Consider the following 26360-nt stretch of genomic DNA (forward strand, 5'->3'; position numbering starts at 1 on the left):
TTCCCCCGGGCGGGCGCGGCGGCGGGGAGGGAGAGGAGGGCGGTGCGACACCGCCCCCGGGGCGGGCCCCGTGCGTGGCAGCCGGACCGCCGGCCCCGTCGCGAAAGTTCCAGCCTGCGAGCGCCGCCGGGCCGGCCGGACGTCCCCAGACCCCGGCCATGCGGCCGCTGCTGCTCTTGGCCCCGCTGGCCTGGCTGCTCCTGGCCGAAGCGAAGGGCAACTCCAAGCCGGAGGGTGAGGGAGCGGGCCTGGCCGGGGGCCGGGGGCCGGGAGGTGGGGGGGGCTGGTCTGGGGGCTGCCGGTCTGCACGGGAGGCCTGGGCTTCCGAGGGGATCCGGGTTCCGGTCCCTGGGCCACTGACTCGCTGGCCGCTTGGACGAATCACTTCCCCTGTTGCGGCTGCGGCTCCCGCGTCGTGCGGCCGGGAGGGGAGGGGCGTGGAGAGGGTCAGATGATTAGAGCTGTCTCGGTAGTAAGGACCTGGCTACTGTGTATGTGTCAGGCTGCCGTGAAGGGTGATCTCCACCTCCCGTGTGCTCTGCTTTTATCCCCCTTTTCCAGCTGCGCAAACTAAGGCTCCAGAGTCCGTTCACTTGCCCAAGATCCCACAACGTGCGGACCTTGGAACCAGGATTGACGCTCAGCGGTGTCTGGTTCCGTGGGAGCCTCTAGGCATCCCAGCCATGGGGGTGGGGATGGCATGGGGTCCCCCATGGCAGAGGCATGTGGTCTGCATTACCCCTGCTGGGTGGGTCTTACTCCCTCCAGGGGGCACAGCAGGAAAAGGCTCAGACAGGTGCACTGACTGCCTAGGGTTGTTCGGTCTTGGAATGGTTGGTTCGGGATCTGCTGGGCTCCGCAAGTCGTGTTCCTTCTCCATCCCCAAAGCAGATTGGATTTCAGAGTGTGCCCCACCGTTCTGAGGGGGTGCTGCCCCTGTCCACCCCACCCCTCCCCCAGTCACCTCCAGGGCTGTCTGCTGAACCTCTGAGAGGAGCTAGCTGAAGGGAGCAGGAAGGTGTTGTTTCAGACCCTCACCAGGGACGGGGTGGAAACTGCCATTTCTGAGTACGTTCTTTGTGCCAGGTTGTGCCCAAGGCTATGCATCTCCCAGTGGTAAAGCCTGTGGTGACCAATTTCCATGAAGCTTGGTGTTCTAGCCTGCAAACTGGGGGGAGTGGTACCCGAGTCCTAGTGCTCTAGCCAGGATTGTATGGGATGAAGCCTGCTGGTGAGGGTTCAGCTCTATGCCTGGCCTATACAGGCCTTTTTTTTCCTTGGACCCAGCACCACCTGCTTTCCTGGAGTATTCCAGCAGGGTAGTGAATCAGGTAAAAAAAAAAATCCAGTGAGGCAGGTGCTGAGCACAGCGCTGGGCTGGTGGTGTGTGCAAAAGGCCTGTGGCCTGGGTTTACTCACTGGTCAGGAGACTGGAGCCCTAGAATAGCCTTTGTATCCCGGGCGTCTCTTTGCTTTGCTTCTGCCGATGTGTGCTCCGTCCTCCCCCAGCCCATTCCAAGAGAGAAAACTCCCGCTGCCCCCAGCGAAGCCCCCAGAGTCAGAGGGACCAAATCAGTGACGGGGCTTCAGGTGCCCTGACCCCAGCAGCAGGTGATGGGAGGGGACAGAGGTCACGGAAGGTAGCCGCCACTGAGAGTGCAGGATCCTGTGTATCATCGAGATGGTCCAGGTCGAGCACCCGGCAGAGACTACATAGATAGTAGATTGATGGACAAGAAGTAAGGGGAGGCCAGACATGGAGCTGATATCAAGCCACTGTCAAGTGGAGGCCCTTTTCTTCTCCTACTCCATTCAGACCCTTTTGATAAGTAAGGAATCATTAGCCCCGTTTTGCGGATAGCAAGACTGAGGCCCCAAAAGGTTAAATAGCTGGTCTCCGGTTGCTGTAGGTGGTTGGAGGTAGAGTCGTTCACTGGGACTCAGACCCACTGCTCGTCACCCCTGTTGCGTGGAGATGCTGTCTGGAGGAATCTGTTCAACTTTAGCCTGCTGGCTAGGACAGAGTGGGAGGGTGGTTTGTCCTGCAGACCCACTGACAGGGGTCCGGAGGCAGGGACACTCCAGCAGCCGCCAGAGAGGCCAGCTCCTCCGTCCCCTGGTTGGGCTGAGATGCCTGGTCAGTACCAGGGGGCTGGGATGGGGCAGCTGCTGAGGGGTGTGGGCTGATGCCTCTTGGGGAGGAGTGGGGCAGGCTCAGGAATGATGTTCCTGGCGGCTTGTCCACCCCGTACCCGAACACACGTGGATTTGGCACATGGAGAGGAAGATGGAGTTTTCACTTTAGGGAGCTCCCAATTTTAGGGGAGGACTCAGAGCTTCTCTCCTCAGTAGATGCCCAATCTTATGGGGGAGATACAATTCTCCTCTTCCAGAATGCCCTGCACTTGGGAAAGGGGACATTGACCTATGCGGGGTGGGGGGTGTCCCCAGCCCACTGTGGGGGACAGAAAAAGGCTGTCAGCAAAGCAACATCCAAACAAGCAAATTTTCATAGAGTTGGGAGCAGGAGAGAGTCCAGATGCCCCCTGGTCCTTTCTCCCTCTTGTAGAGGCTTCTGGCTGATTACTGTTCCCTGCCTGCCCTGAGGGCCTGGATTTGGCCATGCAGAGGGAAGGACCAGCTGGAGCCTGGTGGCTGCTGTTCTGAGGCTCCAGGAGGTCAATAGGGCGTGGGCGGGGGTTGTGGGTCATACTGTTCCATGCAGGGAATGGAAAAATCCCAGGAGTCAGGAAGGCCCAGCTGTGTGTGTGTTTGTGTGTGTGTGTGTTTTGGCGGCGGAGTGTCTGAGGAGACCTCAGGAGACTGACACGAGTGGGGCGCCAGACCCAGGAGAATCACACTTGGCTCCTGGGCACTGGGAATCCCCATCTCCAGACATTCTGCCACACCTGCTTTATGGCTTCTGTTCAAGCCTGGGGTGAGCCCAGAGGATGGGGGAGGAGCTTCATTCATTCCCGTGCCGCAGAGAGCAGCCCCAGCTTCCGATGGTGCCTGGAGAGCCTTCCTCTGCCTTGCGTGGGCTGGCCCCTCTTGGGGAGGAGGAAGCACCAGCTGTAGCAAAGCGACCCAGGCCTGGGTTCTCAGCCTCATCTTTGGACCCCAGAGAGGTGTCTTCCTAAACCCCGCCCCGCCAGGGCCCTGGGCACAGCCTCTCCCCATCATTCTTGCCCTCTGGAAGGAAGACAGCTTTTCTGGAGCTGGGACCCCGAGGGCAGCAGCTGGCCTTCTCTCCGGGAAGGGTCCCTATGACAAGAACCTGTGTGGCCCCCATGGGCAGGTCCTGTGCCACGCACTTCACAGACATTAGCTCTTACAGTCCTTGGGAAGGTCTCTGGGAGGAAGGTACTGGGGTTCCTAGGACCCCGTTTTACAGAGGAGGAGACAGGCTCAGAGAGGCTAAGTTACTCACCCAGCAATCTGTCAGCGACTCTGCCCTGTTCCCTCCCACTCACCTCTGCTGATCCTGGAGCACAGCTTGTCTGTCCGGGGAAGCAGGCCTGGAGCCCTGGGTGTCAGGCCTCACGCAGACCCGGGCTTGAGCCCCAGGCGGGCCTGCTGGACCAGCCAGAATGCAGGGGGGCCGGACCTGGTGCTTGGAACTGGACCCTGCTCAGTGTCGCCCCGTGGTGTGCCCTGTGCTCTGGGTGGGTGCCCGCCATGGGACGGGAGCTGAGTGTCCGGCCACACTGGAGATGCCTAAGTAAAGGCGGCTGGACGTGCTGGATTCGGTCCGCAGCATTCTAGAATGTTGGCCAGGAAAACGGTGAGGCCGAGAACACGGGCCTCTGGAATTCCAGCTCATTCACCTCTCACTTCAAGCCTCTGTGACCTCTGGCAGGGTATTTCATCTCTCTGTGCCTCAGTTTCCTCACAGGCACAAGGGGGAATAGAAGTGCCGCCCGCCACATGGGATGTGGATCGTTAAGGTGATGGTGAACGCAACACACTTCGTGTAGCGCGTGATGTCTCCTAAGGGCTCAGCCGATGGCTGTGCTTTCTAGAATCACCTTCCCAACGTGCTCCCTAAGGCCAGACAGCACACACCAGACGTCCAGACTCACACTCAGTCACAGCCACGGGGTGGGGGCAGGAGGCCAAGGAGATGAAGATGCGAGTCTGGCCCAGCAAAGGGAGATGGGGCAGGTTTGTACTGGTGTCTCACCTGCTGGGCACGCCAGCGCAGCACCAGATAAGGGGAGGAGAGGATGGAGGGCTTCACGGAGGAAGGACTACAGCCTCTTTTTCTTTTCTTTCTTTTTTTTTTTTTTTAAAGATTTTATTTATGTATTTTGGCAGAGTGAGAGAGATCAGAGGCAGAGAGGCAGGCAGAGAGAGAGAGGGGGAAGCAGGCTTCCTGCTGAGCAGAGAGCCCGATGTGGGGCTCGATCCCAGGACCCTGAGACCATGACCTGAGCTGAAGGCAGAGGTTTAACCCACTGAGCCACCCAGGCGCCCCTCTTTTTTAATTTTTTTTTTTAACCATATTATGTTAGTCACCCAGTACGTCATTCGTTTTGATGCAGTGTTCCATGATTCATCGTTTGCGGATAACACCCAGGGCTCCGTGCGATTCATGCCCTCCTTAATGCCCATCACCGGGCTCACCCATCCCCCCGCCAGCCCTCAGTTTGTTTCCCAGAGTCCACAGTCTCATAGTTCATCTTAAGCTCTGATTTCCCCCCCTTCATTTTTCCCTTCCTGATCCTAATGTCCTCCATGCTACTCCTTATGTTCCACAAGTAAGTGACACCATATGATAATGGTCTTTCTCTGATTTATTTCACTCAGCATAATCTCCTCCAGTCCCATCCATGTTGACGCAAATGTTGAGTATTCCTCCTTTCTGATGGCTGAGTAATACTCCATTGTGTGTATGGACCACATCTTTATCCATTTGTCTGTTGAAGGGCATCTCAGCTCTTTCCACAGTTTGGCTATCATGGACATTGCTGCTATGAACATTGGGGTGCACATGGCCCTTCTTTTCACTACATCTGTATCTTTGGAGTAAATACCCAGTAGTGCAGTTGCTGGATCACAAGGTAGCTTTATTTTTAACTTTTTGAGGAACATCCACACAGTTTTCCAAAGAAACAGTCAATAAAGCAAAGAGACAACCTATGGAATGAAGGAACATATTTGCAAATGACACTACAAAGGGCTGATTTCCAAGATCTATAAAGAATTTCTCAGACTCAACACTCGGAAAAACAAATAATCAAGTCAGAAATGGGCAGAAGACATGAACAGACACTTCTCCAGAGAAGACATACAAATGGCTTAAAGACCCATGAAAAAATGTTCTACATCATTAGCCATCAGGGAAATTCAGATCAAAACCACACTGGGGTACCACCTTACACCAGTCAGGATGGCAAAAATTGACAAGACAAGAAATAGCAGATGTTGGAGAGGATGTGGAGAGAGGGTAACCCTCTTACAGTGCTGGTGGGAGGACCAAGGCCTCTTTAGGAGGAGGAGTGAGTTGTGCAGGCGGGAACAGGAATGGAATAAACGCTGGGTTCAGTGAGGCAGCTTTTGTGGGGGGTGGGCCGTGCTGAGAGGTAATGCCAGGATCCCTTGGGGGAGGGGCCTTCCTGGAGTTTTGCTGTGACTCACCTCCAGGCCCACAGTCAGGACCAGGAGATGGGCTGGATCAGAGGTTTCCAAATGTGGCTGACCCTCAGAAATCACCCAGGAGATGTGGGATAAATCTGGACTTCTGGGCCCATCTCGGCCCTCTGGTCCTGGGGCCCAGGAGTCTGGAGTTCACAGCGTCTCTTGTGATGCTGCTGTGCAGGCAGGCTTGGGACCTCTGAACTGGGTGACCTGGTCGCCTCCTCAGCCAGGGAGGCAGGCACTAGATTTGTGAAGTTTCTGGGAGGGACACATGGCAGCATCCAGGAAAACAGAAGAGGCAGACTGAGTTGTTGAGTTGGAGGAGGCTATCTGGCACGGCCTGGGGCTCTCCTCCACCACAGTGAGGGTTTCTACAGATGGAGAGATAGAGAGCTGGTCACTGTCCCGGGCCTGGGCAGTGTGTGCAGGGGTTAAGGGGGACTCTGGGTCCAGGCTTCTGTGTCCACATCCTGGTGTTGCCACTTCCTGGCTCCCTTGGGCAAGCTGCTCACCAGGAAGATGGGGTTAGGACCAATAAAGGGCTTAGAACCAAGCCGAAGGTGTTCGGTAAAGGTTAGCCATCTGGTACCACGATTTGGTAGAGGGAACTCAGCAAAGGAGCCTCAAGACATCCACCGCATCCCCTCGGCCCTCCCCCTGCAGCCTGACTGCGGGAGCCCCATCTAGCCCCTTACACAGACACACACGCTGGCTTTTTCCATCCATGAAATGTGACACTTTTCCTGTCCCCAGCAGCCCCTGCCAAGGACAGGAGGGCCTCAGTTCTGGCAACTTGCCTCTGCTCACTTAACCATCCAAGCCAGAATTGGGGGAGACTTTCCTCCAGTGGGAGCAGCACCCCACTTTCCTGGTCCCCGCGGTCAGGTGGTGAGGCCTCCCCTCTCCACACCTGCCTAGTGAATCCACCCTTCCCTCCCCAGATCCTTGGGGCCACTTCCAGTGGATTCCTGCCCAAACTGCTGGGCCGCCCCTTGCTCTGGGGCCAGCAGCCTGCCCAGCTCTGCCAGCTCAGCCAGCTCCGCCCGGCGGGACCCCTTTGTTCTCTGAGCCTGGGCTCCTCTTGCTTTCACAGAGCCCGGGTGCACAAGAAGGCCTTACTGGTTGGCCACCTGCTGGGTCTGTCCACCCAGAAAAGCATTATGTCCTAGACTTCAGGGAAACAGTAATGAGTTCTACAAAGGAGGGGAGGGGGTTTTACCTCTAAGGGCAGGAAAGGTCAGGAGAAATCTGAGAAGGCTTCATAGAGGTGGTGGCAGGAAAGGGGTGTAATTGTCACTGGCCCTGGGACCTAGAGGGCCCATCAGGGAGGATCTTGAATACCAGAGCAAGATGTTTGCCTCTCCCTGATCAGTCCTTGAAGTAGGTACAGGGGTCTCTGTTATCTGCGGGCGAGCAGATGATCCTCCTTCTGAGGATCTGTCAGTACAGCCTGACCGTGTCACAGAGCTACACTTCTTTCCTCTTGTCCTGTAGTGTGGTTGGTTGGTTGGTTGGTTGGTTGGGTTTTTGAGAGAGCGAGCACAAGCTGGGGGAGAGGCAGAAGGAGAGGGAGAAGCAGGCTCCCTGCTGAGCAGGGAGCCCAGTGCTGGGCTCAATCCCAGGACCCCGAGATCATGACCTGACCCTAACGCAGACACTTAACGGACTGAACCACCGAGGTGCCCCTTGTCATGTAGGGTTTTTATATCTCCCGCCATTACAAGAGAGGAGAGCTCAGTGCAGTAAGGTCATTTGAGAGAGAGGTCACATTGATAGAATGTTTATTACAGTATATTGTTATTGTTCTGTTTTATGTTGCTAATCTCTTACTGAGCCTGACTTACAATTAAACTATATCCTAGATAGGTACATTCAGGAAAACACACAGTATATAAGGGGTCTGGCACTCTCTGTGTTTTCAGGCATCCACTGGGGGTCTTGAACTGCATCTTCCACCGATAAAGGGGGGACTGCTGTACTGTTGGGTTTTGTTTTCTTTTTAAGTAGTCTCTGTGCCCTACACAGGGCTTGAGCTTGTAACCCCAATATCAAGAATCGTGTGCTGACCGATCGAGCCAGCCAGATGCTCCTACTGTACTATTATTGTCCCTGTTTGACAAAGAAGAAAATGGGGCCCTGAAAAATCAAGGACTTGTTAAGGTCACAGAACTGGTAAGGAGCAAAGCTTGGATTCTGACCAGGTAGGCCAGCTCTGGAGCCTTTGTTCCTTAGATAACCCAGCCTCAAACTGTGATTGGGAAGGGACTTTCCCAGGGCTCCTGGAGATGCTGTCTGGGGTGTTGTTTCCAGCAGGTTCCATTGCAAATGTGAAGCTACACTACAGAGTCCAAAAGAGGTCTCTTGTTAAAAAGGTACTACAGCTGTTGTAGTCAGAGCTAAGGATTTTGTTCTTTCTTTTCCTCTTTCTTTCTTTTAAAGATTTTATTTATTTGAGAGAGTGAGAGCATGAGCAGGGCAGTGGCAGGCAGAGGGAGAGGGAGAAGCAGACTCCCCACTGAGCAGGGAGCCTGACACAGGGCTCAATCTCAGGACCCTGAGATCATGACCTGAACCAGAGGCAGTTGCTTAATTGACTGAGCCACCCAGGTGCCCCAAAAGCTAGGGATTTTGAATCACTTCCCACTCAGGGTCCACTCATAGGTTCTCCCGTGGTGGCTGAGTGAAGTTCAGCAAGAAAGACTGTTGGGTTAGATAGTGTGCCCCGGGCATAGGCACGGAGGGCAGTGGCCATGCCTGGGCGTCTGGCCAGCATTGACCAGAGAGGTCCTCCTGGTGTCCAGCATTCAGGGCCAGTCTTTGCCTCCACCCCTGCGCAAGGCCAGAGCCCCCTAAATCCAGGAAGACCCAGCCCCACAGTGCAAGGTGCAGACACCCGTGCTCTGGACACCTCCTGTCATGCCGATCAGTTCCCAGGGGGATGGAACTCAGGAGGAGAGTCGGGAGACCCAAGTGCAGACCTTCACCATGTTCTTCCTACTTGGGGCATGGGCCCTTGTCTATAACGGGTGGACACAGGGACACATCCTGCCAGGATTTGCCACATCTGGGGACAAGGACCTGCTCCCGCCTGTCGCCTCTCCTTCTCCAGTGCCGTTCACCACGCCCTTCTCTGTCCCTAGACAACCTGTTAGTCCTGACGGTGGCCACAAGGGAGACGGAGGGGTTCCGGCGCTTCAAGCGCTCGGGTCAGTTCTTCAACTACAAGATCCAGGTGAGAGGCTCTCCGGGCAGGGCGGAGGGGGCAGGACAGCCAGGGGGTGGCGGGAGAGTCTAGGAGCGGGGCTTTTGCCCTTCCCAAACGAATGGGGGCCACAGGGAAGGCTTCTGGAAGCTCTTAAGATGAGGACAAGTTAGGAAGAGCAGGAGGGGGAGAACACAGTCAAAGTGTGGGAGATGCCGGAGGTGGCAGAGTGGGGGAAGTGTGTGTGGCCGGTTTAGAAGGCAGGGCCTTGGAACCAGCATTTCCACCAGCACCCCCACCCCAGGCGATTTTAGGATGGCCCATAGTGTGGAGACTGCACCTGTGTAAAAGCTGCTCTAAAGAAACACAGGCCGATGCCCAGTCCCCTTGGTGTCCTCTGTGTGCAGCCCTGCAGGAAGATGTTCCTCTGTTCAGCAGAGTGTGTCAAGTGTCTCCTGTCAGGCACTGGGGATCAGATGGTGGGCAAGGCAGACCATGGTACTGCCTGTACAGCTTGCAATCGAATGGCATTAAGCCAGAAAGAAAATGGATTAATTCACATGAATGAGGTTGAAGCAGAGGGTTGCTTCAGGCATAGTTGGATCTAGGGGTTCAAGCTGCATGGTAAGGGCTTCGTCTTTCTATCTCTAGGTCCCGTTGGTCTTCATTAGCAGACCCGTTTTCTCTGCATGGTGGCAAGGTGACCACCAGCCACAGACCCACCTGCCCCGCTTCTCAACCTGAGCAGAACTAGACAGATTTTCCTTAGTTTGAACAGAACAGTCCCAGGGAAGACTCTGAGGCCATGCTTAGGTCACGTGCTTAAACCCATGGTCCTGGGAAGGATGGGACACTCTGATTGGTCAGGTGTGGTCACAGGACCCCCCCCCCCCAAGGCCAGTCAGCCTCACATACGTTGTAGAATGGTTTGGCCATGGTGAAGGAGGAGGTCCTGGGCAGACACAGGCAAAGATGGTCACTGTCCCCGTGGGAGTGGAATTTTGGCTGGCAAAATAGTTCTTCTCCAAAAGCCCATGTTAAGGGGCCTTTCTCTACAGGCGTTGGGCCTGGGGGAGGACTGGAGTGGGGAGAAGGGGTCGTCGGCTGGCGGAGGGCTGAAGGTTCGGCTGCTGAAGAAAGCCCTGGAGAAGCATGCAGACAAGGAGAACCTGGTCATTCTCTTCACGGACAGGTGGATGGCGGGGGGCCTCCTGGGCAGGGCTCCTCGGCAAAGAGATGGAATATTCTAGAATGAGGCCCTTGCAGGATAAGGGAGGGGGGAGGATCACTCTAGCTAAGGTTGCCTATAGTTTTATGGGATCCCTGAGCCCAGAAAAGACCATTTCCATTGGTGGTGAGAAGATGGGCCGGGGGGGGTCTGCCCAGGGGAGGTGGGAACCCTGCAGGCCAGGCCAGGGACAATGGGGCAGATCGATATCCCAGGGGTGACATGAGAGGAGGTACCCTCATGAGCCCCTGCTCACCTCTGTCCTGCTCCTGCCTCCCCTGGCTCTGGCCACAGCTACGACGTGGTGTTTGCCTCCGGGCCTCGAGAGCTGCTGAAGAAGTTCCGGCAAGCCAGGAGTCAGGTGGTCTTTTCAGCCGAGGAGCTCATCTACCCGGACCGCAGGCTGGAGGCCAAGTACCCAGCCGTGTCCGACGGCAAGAGGTTCCTGGGCTCTGGAGGTGAGGAGCCTGGGTGCGGAGAGTGTGGCGGGGCTGGGCGGGCTCCAGAGGGGTCCCTCTGCTGCCGTTAGGGTGGCCCCCCTGCCAACGGCCTCATCTCGTGGACAGCCACCCTTCAGCACAGGGCAAAACCGCAGTCACCCCTGAATGTCCTCCCTTGGCTCCTCCCCCGCCCCTCAGTCTGGGGGGGCCAGTCATGCCCCTCCCACTCTGAAAGACCTCTGGGCTGCACCTTCCCGTCCACCCCCACGGCCCCCCTTCTCACTTGGCTCCTGGTCATTTGCCGTGGTCTCCCTGCTCCGCCAGCCTCTCCCCTCACCCCTTCCGGGCCATTCTCCAACCAGCAGCACAAATTCACACAAGTCCATGGCTTTTTGCTGCATGGGGAATAAAATCTGTATTTTAGGCCGGATTCCTCTGTCCGGCCCCGGAAGAGGCTTCACCCCCACCTCCCTCCCCCGCCTCCACCGGCCCCCCAGCGGCCACGTTTCCCCCTTGGCTGGGAGAGTTACAGAGTTAGCACTGCCTAGACGGTCTGGTCCTGGCCAGGGCTGGAGTGTTCTCCCTCTGCCTGTCTGTCCCCTTCTCCCTCTTCTCTTCTATCCTTACCAATCTGCACTGTGGCCAGGATGCTGTGTGGGCTTTTTCCTCTAAGCCGCCATGCACTGTGTGACCTTGGCCCAGCCTCTGCCCTTCTCTGGGCCAAGTTTCCCAGATAACTAGAAGAGCGGCTCCTAGCCTCTGCCCCGCCAGCTCTGCTCTCCAGGAACTCCTGGTCTGATCCATTCATTTGCCACCTACCTGTGTGTTGCCCAGCACCTGAGCTGGTGCAGGTTAGTGGGTACCTGTGATCTTTTCTCCGTGAGTTCAGTGGGAACTTGTCACCCAGTGGCATTGGTTAGCAGGGTGCTTTCAGCCTGGAGACACTACCTCCACTCAATCCAGGAAGGCTCCTAAGAGAAGGAGAAGGAGGGGGAGGTGAATGAAAGTGGATGCTGCACAGAGGCTCCTGACTTGGAGGCAGGAAGCTAAGTGTCTGTCTCTGCGTGTCGCCCACCAACCTGCAGGCTTCATCGGTTATGCCCCCAACCTCAGCAAACTGGTGGCCGAGTGGGAAGGCCAGGACAGTGACAGCGACCAGCTCTTTTACACCAAGATCTTCTTGGACCCAGAGAAGAGGGTAAGGGCCGGTGTGCGGGGCCAGGCTCCTGGAGTTTGGATGCCAGCTTAGGCAGTTACTAGCTGTGTGGCCTTAGACAAGTTATCCGACCTCTCTGTGCTATATTTTTTAAATCTGTAAAATGTATTGATGGTGGCGCTTTCCCGTCAGCATGTCGTGTGGATTAAATGAATGCATTTATAGTACTTAGCGAATGACAGTAAAGCAAAAACCAAGCATTTGTTGTCATCCTGGTGGTTGCACTTGTTGTCATCCTGGTGGCTGCACTTGGATTAGTTATTTTCCTTAGATGCCTTCCAACTTGGAAAGTCCCTGGTTCTCTGCGAGCAGAGCCCCTGGACCAGTAGATCCTAGGGTGGCCAGCCACCCCAGTGTGACAGGGCAGAGTAGGTGTGGGGAGAGGAAGTGGCAGACGTGGGCGGGCAGGCTCCCCACGCTGAGCGTGATGGGGCCCCATCCCTCGCCAGCGCCTGTCCCTGCTGCAGCCTGGTCTCCTCTTTCCTGCAGGAACGGATCAACATCACCCTGGACCACCGCTGCCGTATCTTCCAGAACCTGGATGGAGCCCTGGGTGAGCAGCCCCCACGGGGAGGGGGATCCTGAGAGGGGTGTTAGGAAGGAAGTAAGGATTCCAGGGCTTGAGCCCACTGAGGAGGATGGGCTGGTTCTTCTGTGGCCATTGTGCAGGGAGGTCACCTGCCCCCGTCCTGAGGTCCCCAGAGGCCACCTGGATGGATGGCCTGGGGCAGAGCTGTGGGTCTCTAGAGGTGGAGAAAAGAGGACCAAGAAGTCCGGGTGAGAGCCTGAGGGACACCCGGGCAGGGGACAAGCGCTCCGCCTGGGAGCAGCTGGGCAGTGCGCACCGCCGGTACCTGCCCCCTGTCCTGGGGCTCTGGCTCTTACAGGTGATCGGGTTCCCCTCCTTCCCGGCCCTCCCCCGTCCCAGGCGAAGGCTTCCTGGGCACGCACAGGGACTGAGCTGACAGGAGGGTGATAGATGGCCAAGCAGAGAGGCTGCCTGGTCCTTAAAAACAGAAACCCCCTGGGGCTGGCCCCAAATCCATGGCTGGTGACAACAGTCCTTTGCCTGCCTTCCTGGGTGACCTCGGGCAAGTCTCTCTCTCTCTCTCACACACACACACGCACACACACACCCTTAGGCCTCATTTTTCCGTCTTTAAAAAGGAATAGTTAGACCCAATAGCTAATTGGTGATATTTTTTTAAAGATTTTATTTATTTATTTGACAGAGATCACAAGCAGGCAGAGAAGCAGGCAGAGAGAGAGAGGAGGAAGCAGGCTCCCCGCTGAGCAGAGAACCCCGATGCAGGGCTCGATCCCAGGACCCTGGGATCATGACCTGAGCTGAAGGCAGAGGCTTTAACCCACTGAGCCACCCAGGCGCCCCACTAATTGGTGATTTTACGGGGTAAATGGAGTCTTGGTTTTTGAGAATCCAATCAGTACTAAGACTCCTTTCTCGGGAAGGTGCAGACAAAGCCACACCCTTTGTCTGTGGCTTCTGGGAGTGCGTGGACCTACATTAAGAAGCCGGGTCCAGAACATCTTTTGGGGAAGCCAAGAGCTTGCACAGAGGGTCCCCCTCACGTGATCACCTACACAGAGGGCCTGCCTCCCTGGTATCTTCCAGGCCTCTGATGACGGGCCCCTCTGCATTTATAACTATCAGACAGGCAGCTTCTTCCTGCTGTCTAACGGGGTCAGAGCAAAGGGGCTAGGACCCTGCCGGAGGAATCCTCTCCACCAGGACAGGATCTGTCCCCCACCCTGCCCAGGGCTTCCGCTTGGGCTGGCATATTCTCAGTGCTGCTCTGCACACCCCCAGGCCCTGTCCTGGGGCTTTTCTCTGAGCTGGAGCTGGAGCTGGGATGTCTCAGGTCTTCGCTTTGTCCCCTCCCCTACCTCTGGCTCCAAGAAGTCATCACAGTAAATTCCGGCGGTTGCTGTGGACTCCATGTGCCAGGCAGGGTGCTAAGTGCTTACCTAACACGGACTCCTCCCACTCTTTTTTTTTTTTTTTTTTAAGATCTTATTTATTTATCAGAGAGAGAGGGAGAGAGCGAGCACAGGCAGACAGAATGGCAGACAGAGGCAGAGGGAGAAGCAGGCTCCCCGCCGAGCAAGGAGCCCGATGCGGGACTCGATCCCAGGATGCTGGGATCATGACCTGAGCCGAAGGCAGCTGCTTAACCAACTGAGCCACCCAGGCGTCCCGGACTCCTCCCACTCTTAACCCCATTTCACAGACAAGGAAACTCGAGGCTCAAAGAGGTGGTGTTGGTGGCCTGGAACATGCCCTGGCAAGGAGCCAGGATTTGAGCTTAGCCTCTGGGCCTGATGCTGGATGTGTCTGTGCTTTCTGACCCCCAGATGAGGTCGTGCTCAAGTTCGAGATGGGCCACGTGAGAGCGAGAAACCTTGCCTACGACACCCTCCCCGTCCTGATTCACGGCAATGGGCCCACCAAGGTAGGGGGAGGCCGCAGCCCGCGGCTACAGAGCGAGAGAGGGGCCAGAGGCTCCTGTTTTCACCACGATCCCATGGCTTCTCCTTGGGGTCAGGGCCACCTCCCCACCGACCCCGAGGCCCTGTTGCCACGTCACTGCTTCTGTCCTCACGTCTGAGTTCAGCGTGGTGCCTTGTGTCCTTGCTGTGGTGGTCAGTGATGTTCATCCCTGCTCAACCACAAGACACAGAAGAGGTCACTGTCCCCATTAGGGCCTCAGCTGGGCCACCTGAGTCATCCGTACCCCGTTCTTCAGGGCTGACTTGTTTCTTCAGGCAATAAACATTTACGGAGTGTCTGCACCAGAACATAAGGCAGAGTCATTCATGAGCAGGACAGACTAGTTCCTGTGCTCTTGGGGCTCAGAAGGGGCTGGGGTGAGAGCCAGACCTCATGGGCCCTGGGGAGCCGGGCCTGGCTCACAGCAAATTGCTTCAAGTGTGGTCCTTGGCCCCTCCCCTCAGTGTGTCAGAGTCACGTGGCCAGGAGAGAATGGGGCGAGTGTGAAAGCAGATTTCCTGACCCCCACCCCGGAGCTGTTCAGTGGGACTCTCTGGTGTGGGAGGCGGCAGTGATCTGCATTTTACACGCTCCTGGCAGATCCAGAGACAAAGGTGTGGCAGCACACCAAGCCCCACTCTGCCCTTGGAGCAGCTTTGGTGATCTCCAGGGGGACAGAACATTCTCTCCAAAACCTGCCCCAAGGAAAGTCACATTCCTGCCCCCTTAGAGGGCTGGGGTGCAGGTACCCCAGGGGCTGAGGGGCATGTGACTCAGTAGGTACAGACGGGTGGGCCGGGCCCCGGACCCCACGTCTCAGACCCCCTGTTTCCCCACAGCTGCAGCTGAACTACCTGGGCAACTACATCCCGCGCTTCTGGACCTTCGAGACAGGCTGCGCCGTGTGTGATGAGAGCCTGCGAAGCCTCAGGGGGATTGGGGTATGGCCGCCAGGCGTACGGGGCTCGGTCTCCTTGGATGGGGAGGATGAGTGATTCTGGAAGAGGTTATTGTCTTTGGTGGGAGGTAAAAGGATCACCTTCCCGTCTGGGGTTCCCATCTTCCTCTTCCCCCGGGCACCTCCTCCTGGAAGCCTTCTCAGATTACTTAGGGCTCCAGCTCCTACCCTGCCCCAGCCACGCCAAAGTTCTGGTTCCTTCGCCCGATTCCTCTCCTACAGCGCCCCCTCTCGTCTTAGGGACCTCACTTCCTCATTTATAGCTCACTTCCAACCCATGCCAGCCAGGCCCTCTGACAGCGGGCCATCAGCTCGGCCTGGCTCCAAGTTGAGGCAAGCTCTGCCCAGCTGGGACTTTCTCCTCCTGCTTCCCTACCGGGCCCTGCCTCTGCCTGCCTGCACGTGGCTGCTTGGAGCTGCCTGGCCCAGGTCCCCTTTCCTGCTAAGTCTGCACACCTCTGCCTCGGGCCCTGGGTCCCTTGGGCCACCGTAGGGGCTCAGCCGTGGCCCGGTGGCTGGACATGGCCAGCCCTTCACACTGCCCCCCCGCCCCCACGCAGGATGAAGCTCTGCCCACGGTCCTGGTCGGCGTGTTCATCGAACAGCCCACGCCCTTCTTATCCCTGTTCTTCCAGCGGCTTCTGCGCCTCCACTACCCCCGGAAACAGATGCGGCTTTTCATCCACAACCACGTGAGTAGCAGGTGGCTGGCGTACAGGCCTACCTCACGGGGTGGCCTTGGACATCTCCGGGACTAGTTACAGCAGCAGCATCTGGGCCAGATGGAGGCGGCCCGGCTGGGTACGGGTGTGACCTTGGGTACAGTCCTCAACCTTTCTGTGCTTCAGTTTTCTCATCTCTTAAATCGGGATAGAAGTGTGCCGACCACGTGGATTTGCTGCTGGGGTTCCACGAGTGGGCACGTGGGACGCAGAGGCCCCTGCCACGGGGGAGGCATACACTAGGCACTCCTAGCTGTCAACGTGGGCCTGGTTTCTCTCCCTGCCTCATTCAGGTCCTCCTGATAGGATCCGGTGACAGATGGGTTCTCCTGCCCTGCGTACCTTCTGGGGAATCGGGGAGAGCTCTGAGGCCTGCTGCTTTGTGGGGAGCAGGCCCGGGCTCAGTATTCCCAGCTCCCTCCCTCTCCTCTTCTTAGCTGGATCAGGTCCCAGCTCTGCTTTTGCTTATCCCAGTTTCCATAACTGGGAAGCCAGATACACTCTCCTGTCCTCGCGGTTGTCAAGGCTCCTTGTCTTAAATGTCCTTCAGCCACCCCACCTGGTGTCAGCCCTTTCTGAGACCTCTCAGCCCTGACAGTCTGCACCGCATGCCCAGGGCCGCGTGGCCCCACGCTCGGGTCTGCCTGGGCCACGGACGTTCATTCAGCTCTGCCCCGTGGAAAGAGGGGGAGGGTGTAGGCCCGGCCCTTGGGAGGCTCCCAGCTTCCCTGGAGACGTGAAACAGCGCAGCCATGAATTCCGACTTTGTGACTCGGCGTGGAAGAAGACAGTTGTCACAGGCCGTCTCTGGGCCTTTCTGAGTCCCCTGACTGACTTTCTCCTTCCCCGTGAGGAAGGCGCAATCGCCCTTCCATTTCACAAGGGAGGAAGTGAGAGCCGAGATGGGAGAGGTGGCTGGCCCAAGGTCACACAGCTGACTAGCAGAGCCGGGCTGCACTCTAAATCCTGGGTTTGGTTCTAAACGTCCTGTTCTTTCTGCTTTCCCAGGCAAGGGGCCCCTGGTGTGGACTGTTGTTTTTCCAGGGTGGTCCAAGGATCACCTGGAGCGTTTTGCAATGAAGCAGATCCCTGGGCCGTACTCCAGACCAGAAAAAATGACTCTGGATATGGGGCCTGTGGGATCAGGGGTGCTGTCCTAGTGACGGAGGCTTTTAAGAGGCTGGTGGGCCAGGCCTGGTCAGGGGAGGATGGTCAAGGATGGCTGGGGAAGGGCATTCCAGGCAGAAGGCCTGGCATGGGCAGAGGTCTGGAGGTAGGAAAGCCAATGGCCAGCAAGAGTGTGCGGGGAACGAAGGGGAGTGGCCTGCAGTCGCAGAGGGTGCTGTGGTCCTGGGGGGGGGGGGTGGAACCTATGTCCCCATTCTCTCCCTCCCCTCCCCCACCCCAGGAACCACACCACAAGGTTCAAGTGGAGCAGTTCCTGGCAGAGCATGGCGACAAGTACCCGTCTGTGAAACTGGTGGGCCCTGAGGTTCGGATGGCCAATGCTGACGCCAGGAACATGGGCGCGTGAGTTGGGGACCAGAGCGTCACAGTTGTCTCTGCTGACGGTAGTGGGGGTGGGAGGGTGGGGGGCATGGCGTCAGGAGCATCAGGGCCAGGAGACAGGCGTTCAGAAGCCTGTGTGTGCTTTCCGGCAAGTTCCTGCCCCTCTCTGGGCCTCCGTGTCCCCGTCTGTCAAATGGGGAAATGGTCTCTGCCCTACCCATCTCGGGGCTTCTGGGTGGGGCCGAGCAGTGTCCTTTGGGTGCAGGAAGGAAATCTGAAGAAAGAGGAAGAACCAAAGGGCCAGAAGTAGATGAAGAAGCTGACAGAGACCATCTCTGATTTTTCCCCAATCACTCGAACAAACAAGTCCTCTGTTGACCGTGGCTGGTGAACTTTCCCGGAAAGGACTAGGTAGTAAATCCGTGTGCTTTGGCCCTATGGCTGTAGCCTGCTGGGCGTGACTGCGCGCCAACAGAGTTTTATTTATGGACCCTGAAATTTGAATTTCATATGGTGTTTATATCACTTTTAGAAATTTTTTCCCCCAACCAGTTAAAACTGTGAAACAGTCCTTGGCTTACGAGCTGTGCCATACCAGGCAGGTGCTGGATTTGGACCGTGGACTCCAGTCTGCTGAGCCCTCGGCCAGATAAATGAAAAGAACATATATTCATAAGGCTTTCGGGCCAGGTCACCAAGCCGCACTTCGGAAGGGCAGCACCTGTGTATCCACAACCCCGGGTAGTGTAGGAAGCTGGGGGCCATGCTCTCCACAGTACGAGTGTTTTTAGGGCACCTGATACCAGTCGCTGAGTGAGCTCTGGATGCTGAGTAAGCTTGCCTTGAGAGCCTGGCTGCCCGGGGTCTGGGTCTGAGCCTGCACCGGGGCTGGCCCGACCCCTTTAAATACCTGGGGCTGGTTCCCTGCGGTCATGGACAGGGACAGGCCTGGAGAGCCCGGCTCCGGGGCTCTCTGGGACCCTGGCGCCCGAACCCCAGCCCCACTGACCCCAGGTTCCCAACCCGCAGGGACCTGTGCCGGCAGGACCGGAGCTGCACCTATTACTTCAGTGTGGACGCCGACGTGGCTCTGACGGAGCCGAAAACCTTGCGTCTGCTGATCGAGCAGAACAAGTGAGCAAGGGAGGCTGCGGTAGGCCTGGGCAGTCGGCAGGCAGGCCCTCCGAGCTCCGAGCTCCTGCTCCCGCTCCAGGCCCACCCCGCCGTCCTGCCTTCTCCACCTTGACCTCGGCCTCGCCTCCTACCCCGGGCCTGTCCCAGCCTGGCACCCTCATCTTGCTCCAGAATGTTCCCTTCTCCCTGCTAGAAGCCAGACCGCCCCTTCCTCCCTCTGCCTCTGGCTGTCCTATTGGAGGCTGTGGGGTCCCCAGCTGGGCCAACCCCCACCCCCAAACACCCCCCCCCCCCCCGCGCTCTTGGCCCTGCCCCAGGCCCTCGCCCTGTCCCTCCCCACATCCAGTTAGATCTGCCCCGGACTCCCAGTGGGCCGGGGGAACCCCGCTGACGTGCTCTCTTTCTCAGGAACGTCATCGCCCCCCTGATGACCCGCCATGGGAGGCTGTGGTCAAACTTCTGGGGCGCGCTGAGTGCGGACGGCTACTACGCCCGCTCCGAGGACTACGTGGACATTGTGCAGGGCCGGCGTGTGTGAGTACCTGCGGGATGAGAACCCCCTCATCCGTCTGTCCACGACCCCCCCACCATAGTCCCGGCCTTGTTGCCCTCAAATTCCTGCTGGCCCCAAAGCAAGGAAGACTGCAGTCCGACACACGGAAGGACTTCCTGACAATTATCCTGGGCCCGTGAGCCCGAATCAGCACCGCGGTGCCCCCCAGCCTGTGACTTCCCCCTCTCCCCGGGGCCCTGGCCCCCAGCCTGTGACCAGCCTGCAGCCGCCTTCCATCTTCTTCTCTCACCCTTAGTGGCGTCTGGAACGTGCCATACATCTCAAACATCTACCTGATCAAGGGCAGTGCCCTGCGGGCTGAGCTGCAGCAGACAGACCTGTTCCACCACAGGAAGCTGGACCCCGACATGGCCTTCTGTGCCAATATCCGTCAGCAGGTCGGCCTGGGCTGGGCACTTTGAGGAGGCCCTGTTGATGGAGAAGGTGGTCTGTGTCTGCTACCTTATGCCCTGGAGTTTCTGAGATGCCAGGGCCTGGTGGGGGGGCGCTTGGAGCAGCAGGCATGAAGGCTGGTCCTTGGGGTCCATGGGGATCACTTCAGTGGACCCAGTTTCCGCACCCCTCTGTTTTAGGTACATTTTCAACAGAGCCAGAAAACCCCTAAACTTCCACCTAAATATACCCAAGTAGTGTGCCTGGGAGGCACCCTTGCCCTCCTCCTGTGCCCCACCCAGGAAGTTTTTGTGGTTATTTTTTAAAAGAGTGACAGCATAATGATGTTTTTCCCCATGCCCAAAACGTCAGGAGCAGACTCCATCCTTTGCTTTCATACATTCATCCTTTCATTCCTATTCGGTCCTCCAGGAAGCCCTTCTTGATTGTATCCTGTGTCAGGCCTGGGCTGGGTGCTGGGGAGAGGAGATGGGGTGACCCGCACTTGGTTCCTTCATCTCCAACTTAACGGACAGAGGAGGCTGCCGCCGAGCCTCTCCTGGGCCGCGCGTGGGACTGTGGGGTGGGGGTGTTTCTTCCATCTGGCCTGTTCTCCCCAGGATGTGTTCATGTTCCTGACCAACCGGCACACCTTTGGCCACCTGCTCTCCCTGGACAACTACCAGACCACACACCTTCACAATGACCTCTGGGAGGTGTTCAGCAACCCCGAGGTGAGGCCCTAGCTGGACGGGCAGGGGAGGGAGAAGAAGAGACCCCCGTGAGCCTGTTGCCGGGGATGCTCCTGCTTAGCCTGAGAAAGGCTGTGGACCCCGTGGGGCACCAGCTTTCCTCCGCCCCAGGGACTTGGGCCAGTGGGAGGGCTCTTGAGCGGCAGCGCCACCTAGTGGAGGAGAGAGGATCAGGAGTCAGGCCTCCGTCGGTGGACCATCCCTTGAGCCTCTCCGGCTTTGGGGCCTCGGTTCTTTTAGCTCTAAAATGGGTATACTACCCCAGCCTCACTCATTTCTGAGGGTGTTGTGAAGATCAGAGGAGGAGAAAGTGCTGACAACATTCCTAGGTGTTGCGAGCTTGTGGCTGACGTGGGTGCACGCACAGACACGCACACCTGCACACGCATGTGGGTACACGTGCAGACACCAGCTCCTGCGGGCACACATTCACCCATATTGCAGGAGGCCTGGGGGGAGGAACCGCCTCTTGCAGTGTCCCCTGGAGTTGGGCAAGGGGTGAGCCCCAGCTGGCCCAGGCCAGGCCTGAGGATCCCAACTGCCCCCGCTCCCCACCCCCCCAGGACTGGAAAGAGAAGTACATCCACGAGAACTATACCAAGGCCCTGGCAGGGAAGCTGGTAGAGACGGTAAGGACCGGGCGCCTCTGGGGACAAAGGTCCTGAATCTCTACCCTGCACTTGCCGAGAGGGAGGAAGGGCAGAGGGAGGACACTAGCTGCCCCGTCCCCTTTCTGGGCCCCAGCAATGCTTGGGCGATGGAGTGGGTCATAGGATGGCCCTTCCTTCTGTTGGCCCTTCCCAGCTGGAGTCTGCAGAGGCCTTGGGAACCTTGAGTTTCTCCTCTGGCCCCGGTGAGAAAGAGAAAAAACGTCCCCAAATGTGGTCTCAGCTAGGGACCAGGGGCCAGTAGCGAGAGACAGTGCACGTTCCTTTCCTGGCCCTGCACCAGGAGCTCTGTGACCCCGGCCAAGAAGGGCGAGCCCTGAGCTCTGCTTCCTTCCCCCCTTAGCAGCTGGCAGACAAGGGCGTGAGGAAGGGCCTGGGCTGCATGAGGGTCCTTGCCTGTGGGGACAGGGGAAGGTGCAGCGGGGCCCCTCTAGACCCCTGTCACTGAGTCCCCGCCCTCCCCAGCCTTGCCCAGACGTCTACTGGTTCCCCATCTTCACGGAGGCGGCCTGTGATGAGCTGGTGGAGGAGATGGAGCACTACGGCCAGTGGTCTCTGGGAGATAACAAGGTGGGCACAGTGCCTGGGCTGGGGGTGCCGGGAGGCCGCCCCTCCGCCAACACCTGCCCTCTGGGCTCTTGCCCTGGCGAGCCAGCCAGCCTCTCTGGCTCTTCAGACGGGTGGTTCTGGCACTTAAGAGTAGGCGAACGTTGAGAAATGGGGTGGAGTGTGGGTCCAGCCCATGCTGCCATGACCACGAGCTGTGGTGACCTGGAGCCGTCTTACTCTGGAATTGCTAGATTTCCAGTTTCTGGTTCGTTATTAGAATGACGTAGCTTCCTTCCCCAGCTTGGATGAGTCATGGGAGGGGACTGAGCAAGAGTGGGATGAGGAAGAATTAGGAACATGAGTGCCACGCTCGCCAGACAGCAGAAGCAAGTGGCATGTCGGGCTGAGAGGCTGTGCGTTCCCCAGAGGAGGAATCCGGTACCCGCACTCATCTTGGAAAGTTCAGGGAATGTTTTTTATTTAAGGGAGAGGAGGGGATGGCAGAAGGAGAGAGAGAGAGACCCTTAAGTAGGCTCCACTCCATGCTTGGTGTGGAGCCTGATGCAGGGTTCGATCCCATGACCCTGAGATCATGACCTGAACTGAAATCAAGTCGGACACTCAACTGACTGAGCCACCCAGGAGCCCCAAGTTCAGGGAGCACTTTTATTTATTTTTAAGATTTTATTTATTTATTTGACAAAGAGAGAGAGCACGCACCAGCAGGGGGAGTAGCAGGCAGAGGGAGAAGCAAGCTCTGCTGAGCAGGGAGCCTGACCCAGGACCCTGGGATCATGACCCGAGCTGAAGGCAGATGCTTAAGGGACTGAGCCACCCAGGCGTCCCTAGGGAGCACTTTTAAAGGCACATGACCCTCTGGGCCTGTGCGGCTCAGAACCTGACTTACCTTTGACCTGGCAGCTGGACCACCCTGTGGTTCCGGTTCCCAGTCTAAGCCACATGCTTTGGTGGCTGAGCTAAACTCTAAAAGCCAGTAACTGGGATAGTCCAGGCTTTCTGGGGTCTGGCTGGCCCTCATGCTCCAGGGACCCGGTCAGCGCTGGGACTCCAGTGCCCGAGCTAACCCGGGGCCCTCTGAACTGGTTTCCTCTGTGGTGTCACAAATCCCTACAGAGCCTCGTGGCTTCAAACAACACCCAGGAATCCTCCAGGGGTTTCTGTGGTTGGGAGTCCCCGGTGGGTTAGCCGGGTCCTCCGCTCAGGGTCTCACGAGGTCTCATCTCGTCGAGATGTCAGCCAAGACTTGGGTCTCCTCTGAGTCTCCAGGTCCTACTCCGAGCTCCTGGGGAAGAATTCATAGCCCTGCTTCCTCCAGCCAGGAGGACATTCTCTGTCTTCGAGATCTCCTTTTAAACATCCTTCCTTGTTGATTAACCCACAGTCAGCAGACTAGTGACCTCAGTTCTCTCTGCAGAGCGCCCTCCCTTGACCCTGTACCCTGACCTTTTCCCATCGCATTCACAGGTCAGGGGTGGGGGTCAGACAGCTGCACACCAGGCGGCTATCTCTGATTTCCGCTAACCACGCTCCCCTGGGTCGTTTCCAGGACAACCGCATCCAGGGCGGCTACGAGAACGTGCCGACCATCGACATCCACATGAACCAGATCAACTTTGAGCGGGAGTGGCACAAGTTCCTGGTGGAGTACATCGCCCCCATGACGGAGAAGCTCTACCCCGGCTACTACACCAGGGTGGGCGCCCCGGGGGAGGTGGCCGGATGGGGGCAGGGCTGGACTGGCTTGCGGGGAGGAGAGAGCAGCCCCAGCTTGCGGAAGAGGCCTGGGCATTTGGTCTCCAGGTGGGAGTGCAGTCTCCTCCCATGGTTGGGGTCAGGGGGGCCTCTGGAAGGGTCCAGGGTAGGACCAGCCCACCTTGCCTCTGACCTCTGACCTCACCCCTAGGACCCCCTCCTCCGTGTCCTTAAATTCCTCTGTGACGCCTCTGCTGGCAAGCTAGGGCACCCATTCCTCTCCCAGCTTCCCGCCGAGAATCTGCTGACCGTCCCTTTGGCTTTTGCTCTCCCTCACGGCCGACACCTGCCCCCACTGCCTGGGCCCTGGCCTCAAGGAATTGGCAGCCTGCCTAGTTGCCACGAAGGCTTGCAAGGATTTGGTTCACTCCTTCTGCTCGGCTTCCTTCCCCTCCTCTCCTCCTCCCTCACCTTCCCTTCCTTCTGTCCTTTCCTCCCTCCGCACATTTTTACCGAGAACCTTCCCTGGGCCGGGCTCTGGGGAGCACTGTGTGAAACAGATCGGCCCCCTGGGAGCCAGTGTCCCCCCGAGACCGGATGAGGGGTCCCTTCTGTGCACCCCAGCCTCTTCTGCTCTCAGTCAGCCCCTCTCTAGCCGATTCTCTTTCCCTCGACGCAGGCCCAGTTCGACCTGGCCTTTGTCGTCCGCTACAAGCCGGACGAGCAGCCCTCACTCATGCCGCACCACGACGCCTCCACCTTCACCATCAACATCGCCCTGAACCGGGTCGGCGTGGATTACGAGGTGGGCGGCTTACAGGGTGGTGGAGGAGGGCTCGGGGGCAGGGCCCAGGGGAGCCGGGGCCGGAGAACCGGAGAGAAAGAGGAGGTCCCCGTGCTATAGGGAAGGAGCGGAGCGGGGACACAGGAGTCGGAGGTCAGCCTGCGCGGACCTGGGGCCCCGCCTGCCCCGCTCTGGCCAGCTCCGTGGCCTCAGGCATGTGTCTTGGGCTCTCCGTTTCCCCCCATCTTAGATGGGACCCTTAGTGGGGCGCCCTCCGTAGAAATGCTGTGAGAATTCTGTGAGCTCATCCAGGGGAGAGCTTATGTGGATGCCCAGTAAGCACTCAAGGCCTGAGAGCCGTCGGTGATGCAGAGTGTAGAATATCCATCATTCTTGGGAGTAAGAAGGCTCCTTGGGGAGGGATGGGGTCAGCCCGGGTGTGGGGCTCAGGCCTGTGGCTGGAGGAGAACTGGGGAAATCAGGAGGATGGGGAGTGGATAGGGGACAGTTCTGGGGGCCTCAAGGCGTGATCAGCTGAGGGCCATTCATTCATTCCTTTACTCATGCCTTAAGCTGCTGTGTTTCGGGGACTCAGTCCTGGGCTGGCCGCAGCGAAGGACACCCATACAAACTCCTCTCATTTTTTTGAGAGTTCACCATGTAAACGGGGGTTCTCCTAGGGGACAGTTTTGTCCCCCAGCCCCCGGGGACATTGGCTATATCTGAAGACATTCTTGGTTGTCACGATTGTGGCGGTGGTGCTGACGGCAAGTAGAGGCTGGGGCGCCCACGACAGCCCGCCACTAAGGGAGAATGCCCTTGCTCCTGGTGGTGAAGGTTGCACAGCAGTACGCGTGTACTTAGTACCACCGAACCGCACGCTTCAGAATGTTTACGTTGGTAAAGCTTATGTCATGTGGTTTTTTGGGCCCGATTTAAAAAAAAAAAAAATTTTTTTTCTGGCCCCAAATGTCCACAGTGTGGCGGCTGAGAACGCCGTTGCTAAGTTTTTACTTGTCTCACTTTGAACTCTCATGACCCTGTGAGGTTAATACCCATTTCCCAGAAGGGGAAACTGAGGCTTGGGTGGGGCAGAAAGTTGGTTAAGCAAGCACGTATCTGGCATTTGGCCAGGGCTGCCTGACTCCCAGGCAGGGGGTCTGGCTCCCTCTGTCTTGGCTGAGTGTCTTCCTCAGGCAGCTGTGGCCGTGACTTCACAAGGTGTCCCAAGCGGCTGCGTAGGAGAATCCAGCATGGGGGTGGGGGAAGGGCCCAGCCTCCTCTGACCCCTCCCGTCTTCTAGGGCGGGGGTTGTCGCTTCCTGCGTTACAACTGCTCCATCCGAGCCCCACGGAAGGGCTGGACCCTCATGCACCCCGGGCGACTCACACACTACCACGAGGGGCTCCCCACCACCAGGGGCACCCGCTACATCGCCGTGTCCTTCGTGGATCCCTAATCAGCCAGGCCAGGTCACCTCGGACCTCTTCCTCTTTGCCAACAACCACTGCCCAGCAGCACTCTGGGGCCCCGGGGTCCCGGCCTCCAGGCTCTTGATCTCCATTGCTCTTGGAGCCAGCGGCGGACAGACCCGGCCACGAGCCAGGGGCAGAGCCCACCTCCTCGGCTGGGGCATTCCTGGGGCTCCGGACCCAACCCAGGGAGACACAGTTCGTGTTCATTGTTTGTAGCAACTTGTCCCTTTTCCCCCCGGCTTCCTGGAGAACCCAGTCCTCTTCTTGGCTTCTCCTGTGGCCTGGACGTGAGCAGAGCAAGGACTTAGCCCGCTGCCCAGAGAGGCTCTAAGGGCGAGAAGACAGCCCCAGGACGTCTGCTCCAAGCTCCCGGGCAGACACGGAGACTCAGATCAGATTCAAGCTCCCTCCCTGCCCCCTCGGACTGCTGAAGCCCCTTCCTCATCCGCTCCTATCTGGGAGCAGAGCCTCGTTCCCTGGAGACGAGGACTCAGAAAATCTCCTGGGAGACGGGAAAGGTGTCGGTGCCACAGCTTCGTCCTCAATGTAGGGGTGGCGGGGGGAGTGAGACGTCCACACACAGCAGCACATCACCCTGTCCTGGACGCCTCCAGAGGGAGGGATGGACGGTCAGAAACAGGAGAGTTTCTATTAAAGGTCATTCACACCACGGAGTGGGAGATGCTTGTGTGGATGAGTGTGGGCGTGTTAGGGCGAGTGTCTGTAGGGAGATATCTAAGAGGCCCCTGGCTGGCCAGAAAGGCCATGTCAGCAGACTTGGTGGCTTGTGTTTCCCAAATACAGTGGTTTGTGATCCCTGAATCGTCTGTGTATTCCAGAAAGCCTTGCCTGCGAGCCGGGCATGGGCTGCTGGGGCTTACTCCTTCATCTCTCAAGATCTGCAAGTGTTCCCTC

The 26360-nt window shown here is 57.9% G+C and overlaps 1 protein-coding gene across 1 annotated transcript; it reads left to right on the forward strand.

The window, feature by feature from the left end:
• The first annotated feature begins 32 nt into the window (after positions 1–32).
• Positions 33–26119, forward strand: PLOD1 (procollagen-lysine,2-oxoglutarate 5-dioxygenase 1). Its single transcript, XM_059135455.1, has 19 exons — positions 33–234; positions 8781–8872; positions 9901–10034; positions 10365–10528; positions 11596–11708; positions 12216–12279; positions 14100–14197; positions 15075–15176; positions 15754–15885; positions 17324–17445; positions 18454–18558; positions 18967–19092; positions 19368–19509; positions 20125–20238; positions 20820–20885; positions 21390–21494; positions 23041–23187; positions 23866–23991; positions 25274–26119. Exons 1-19 carry the CDS (start codon positions 159–161, stop codon positions 25427–25429), a joined length of 2184 nt encoding a protein of 727 aa, XP_058991438.1. The 5' UTR covers positions 33–158; the 3' UTR covers positions 25430–26119.
• Positions 26120–26360: the final 241 nt, after the last annotated feature.

This window comes from Mustela lutreola, chromosome 10 (genome assembly GCF_030435805.1).
Source record: "Mustela lutreola isolate mMusLut2 chromosome 10, mMusLut2.pri, whole genome shotgun sequence".
NCBI classification, from domain to species: Eukaryota; Metazoa; Chordata; class Mammalia; order Carnivora; family Mustelidae; genus Mustela; species Mustela lutreola.

Coding starts and splice junctions, on each gene's coding strand:
- PLOD1 (XM_059135455.1), top strand. CDS start 159: ATGCGGCCGCTGCTGCTCTTGGCCCCGCTGGCCTGGCTGCTCCTGGCC. Junction 19,093..19,367: donor ATTGTGCAGGGCCGGCGTGT/GTGAGTACCTGC, acceptor TCTCACCCTTAG/TGGCGTCTGGAACGTGCCAT. Junction 19,510..20,124: donor GTGCCAATATCCGTCAGCAG/GTCGGCCTGGGC, acceptor TGTTCTCCCCAG/GATGTGTTCATGTTCCTGAC.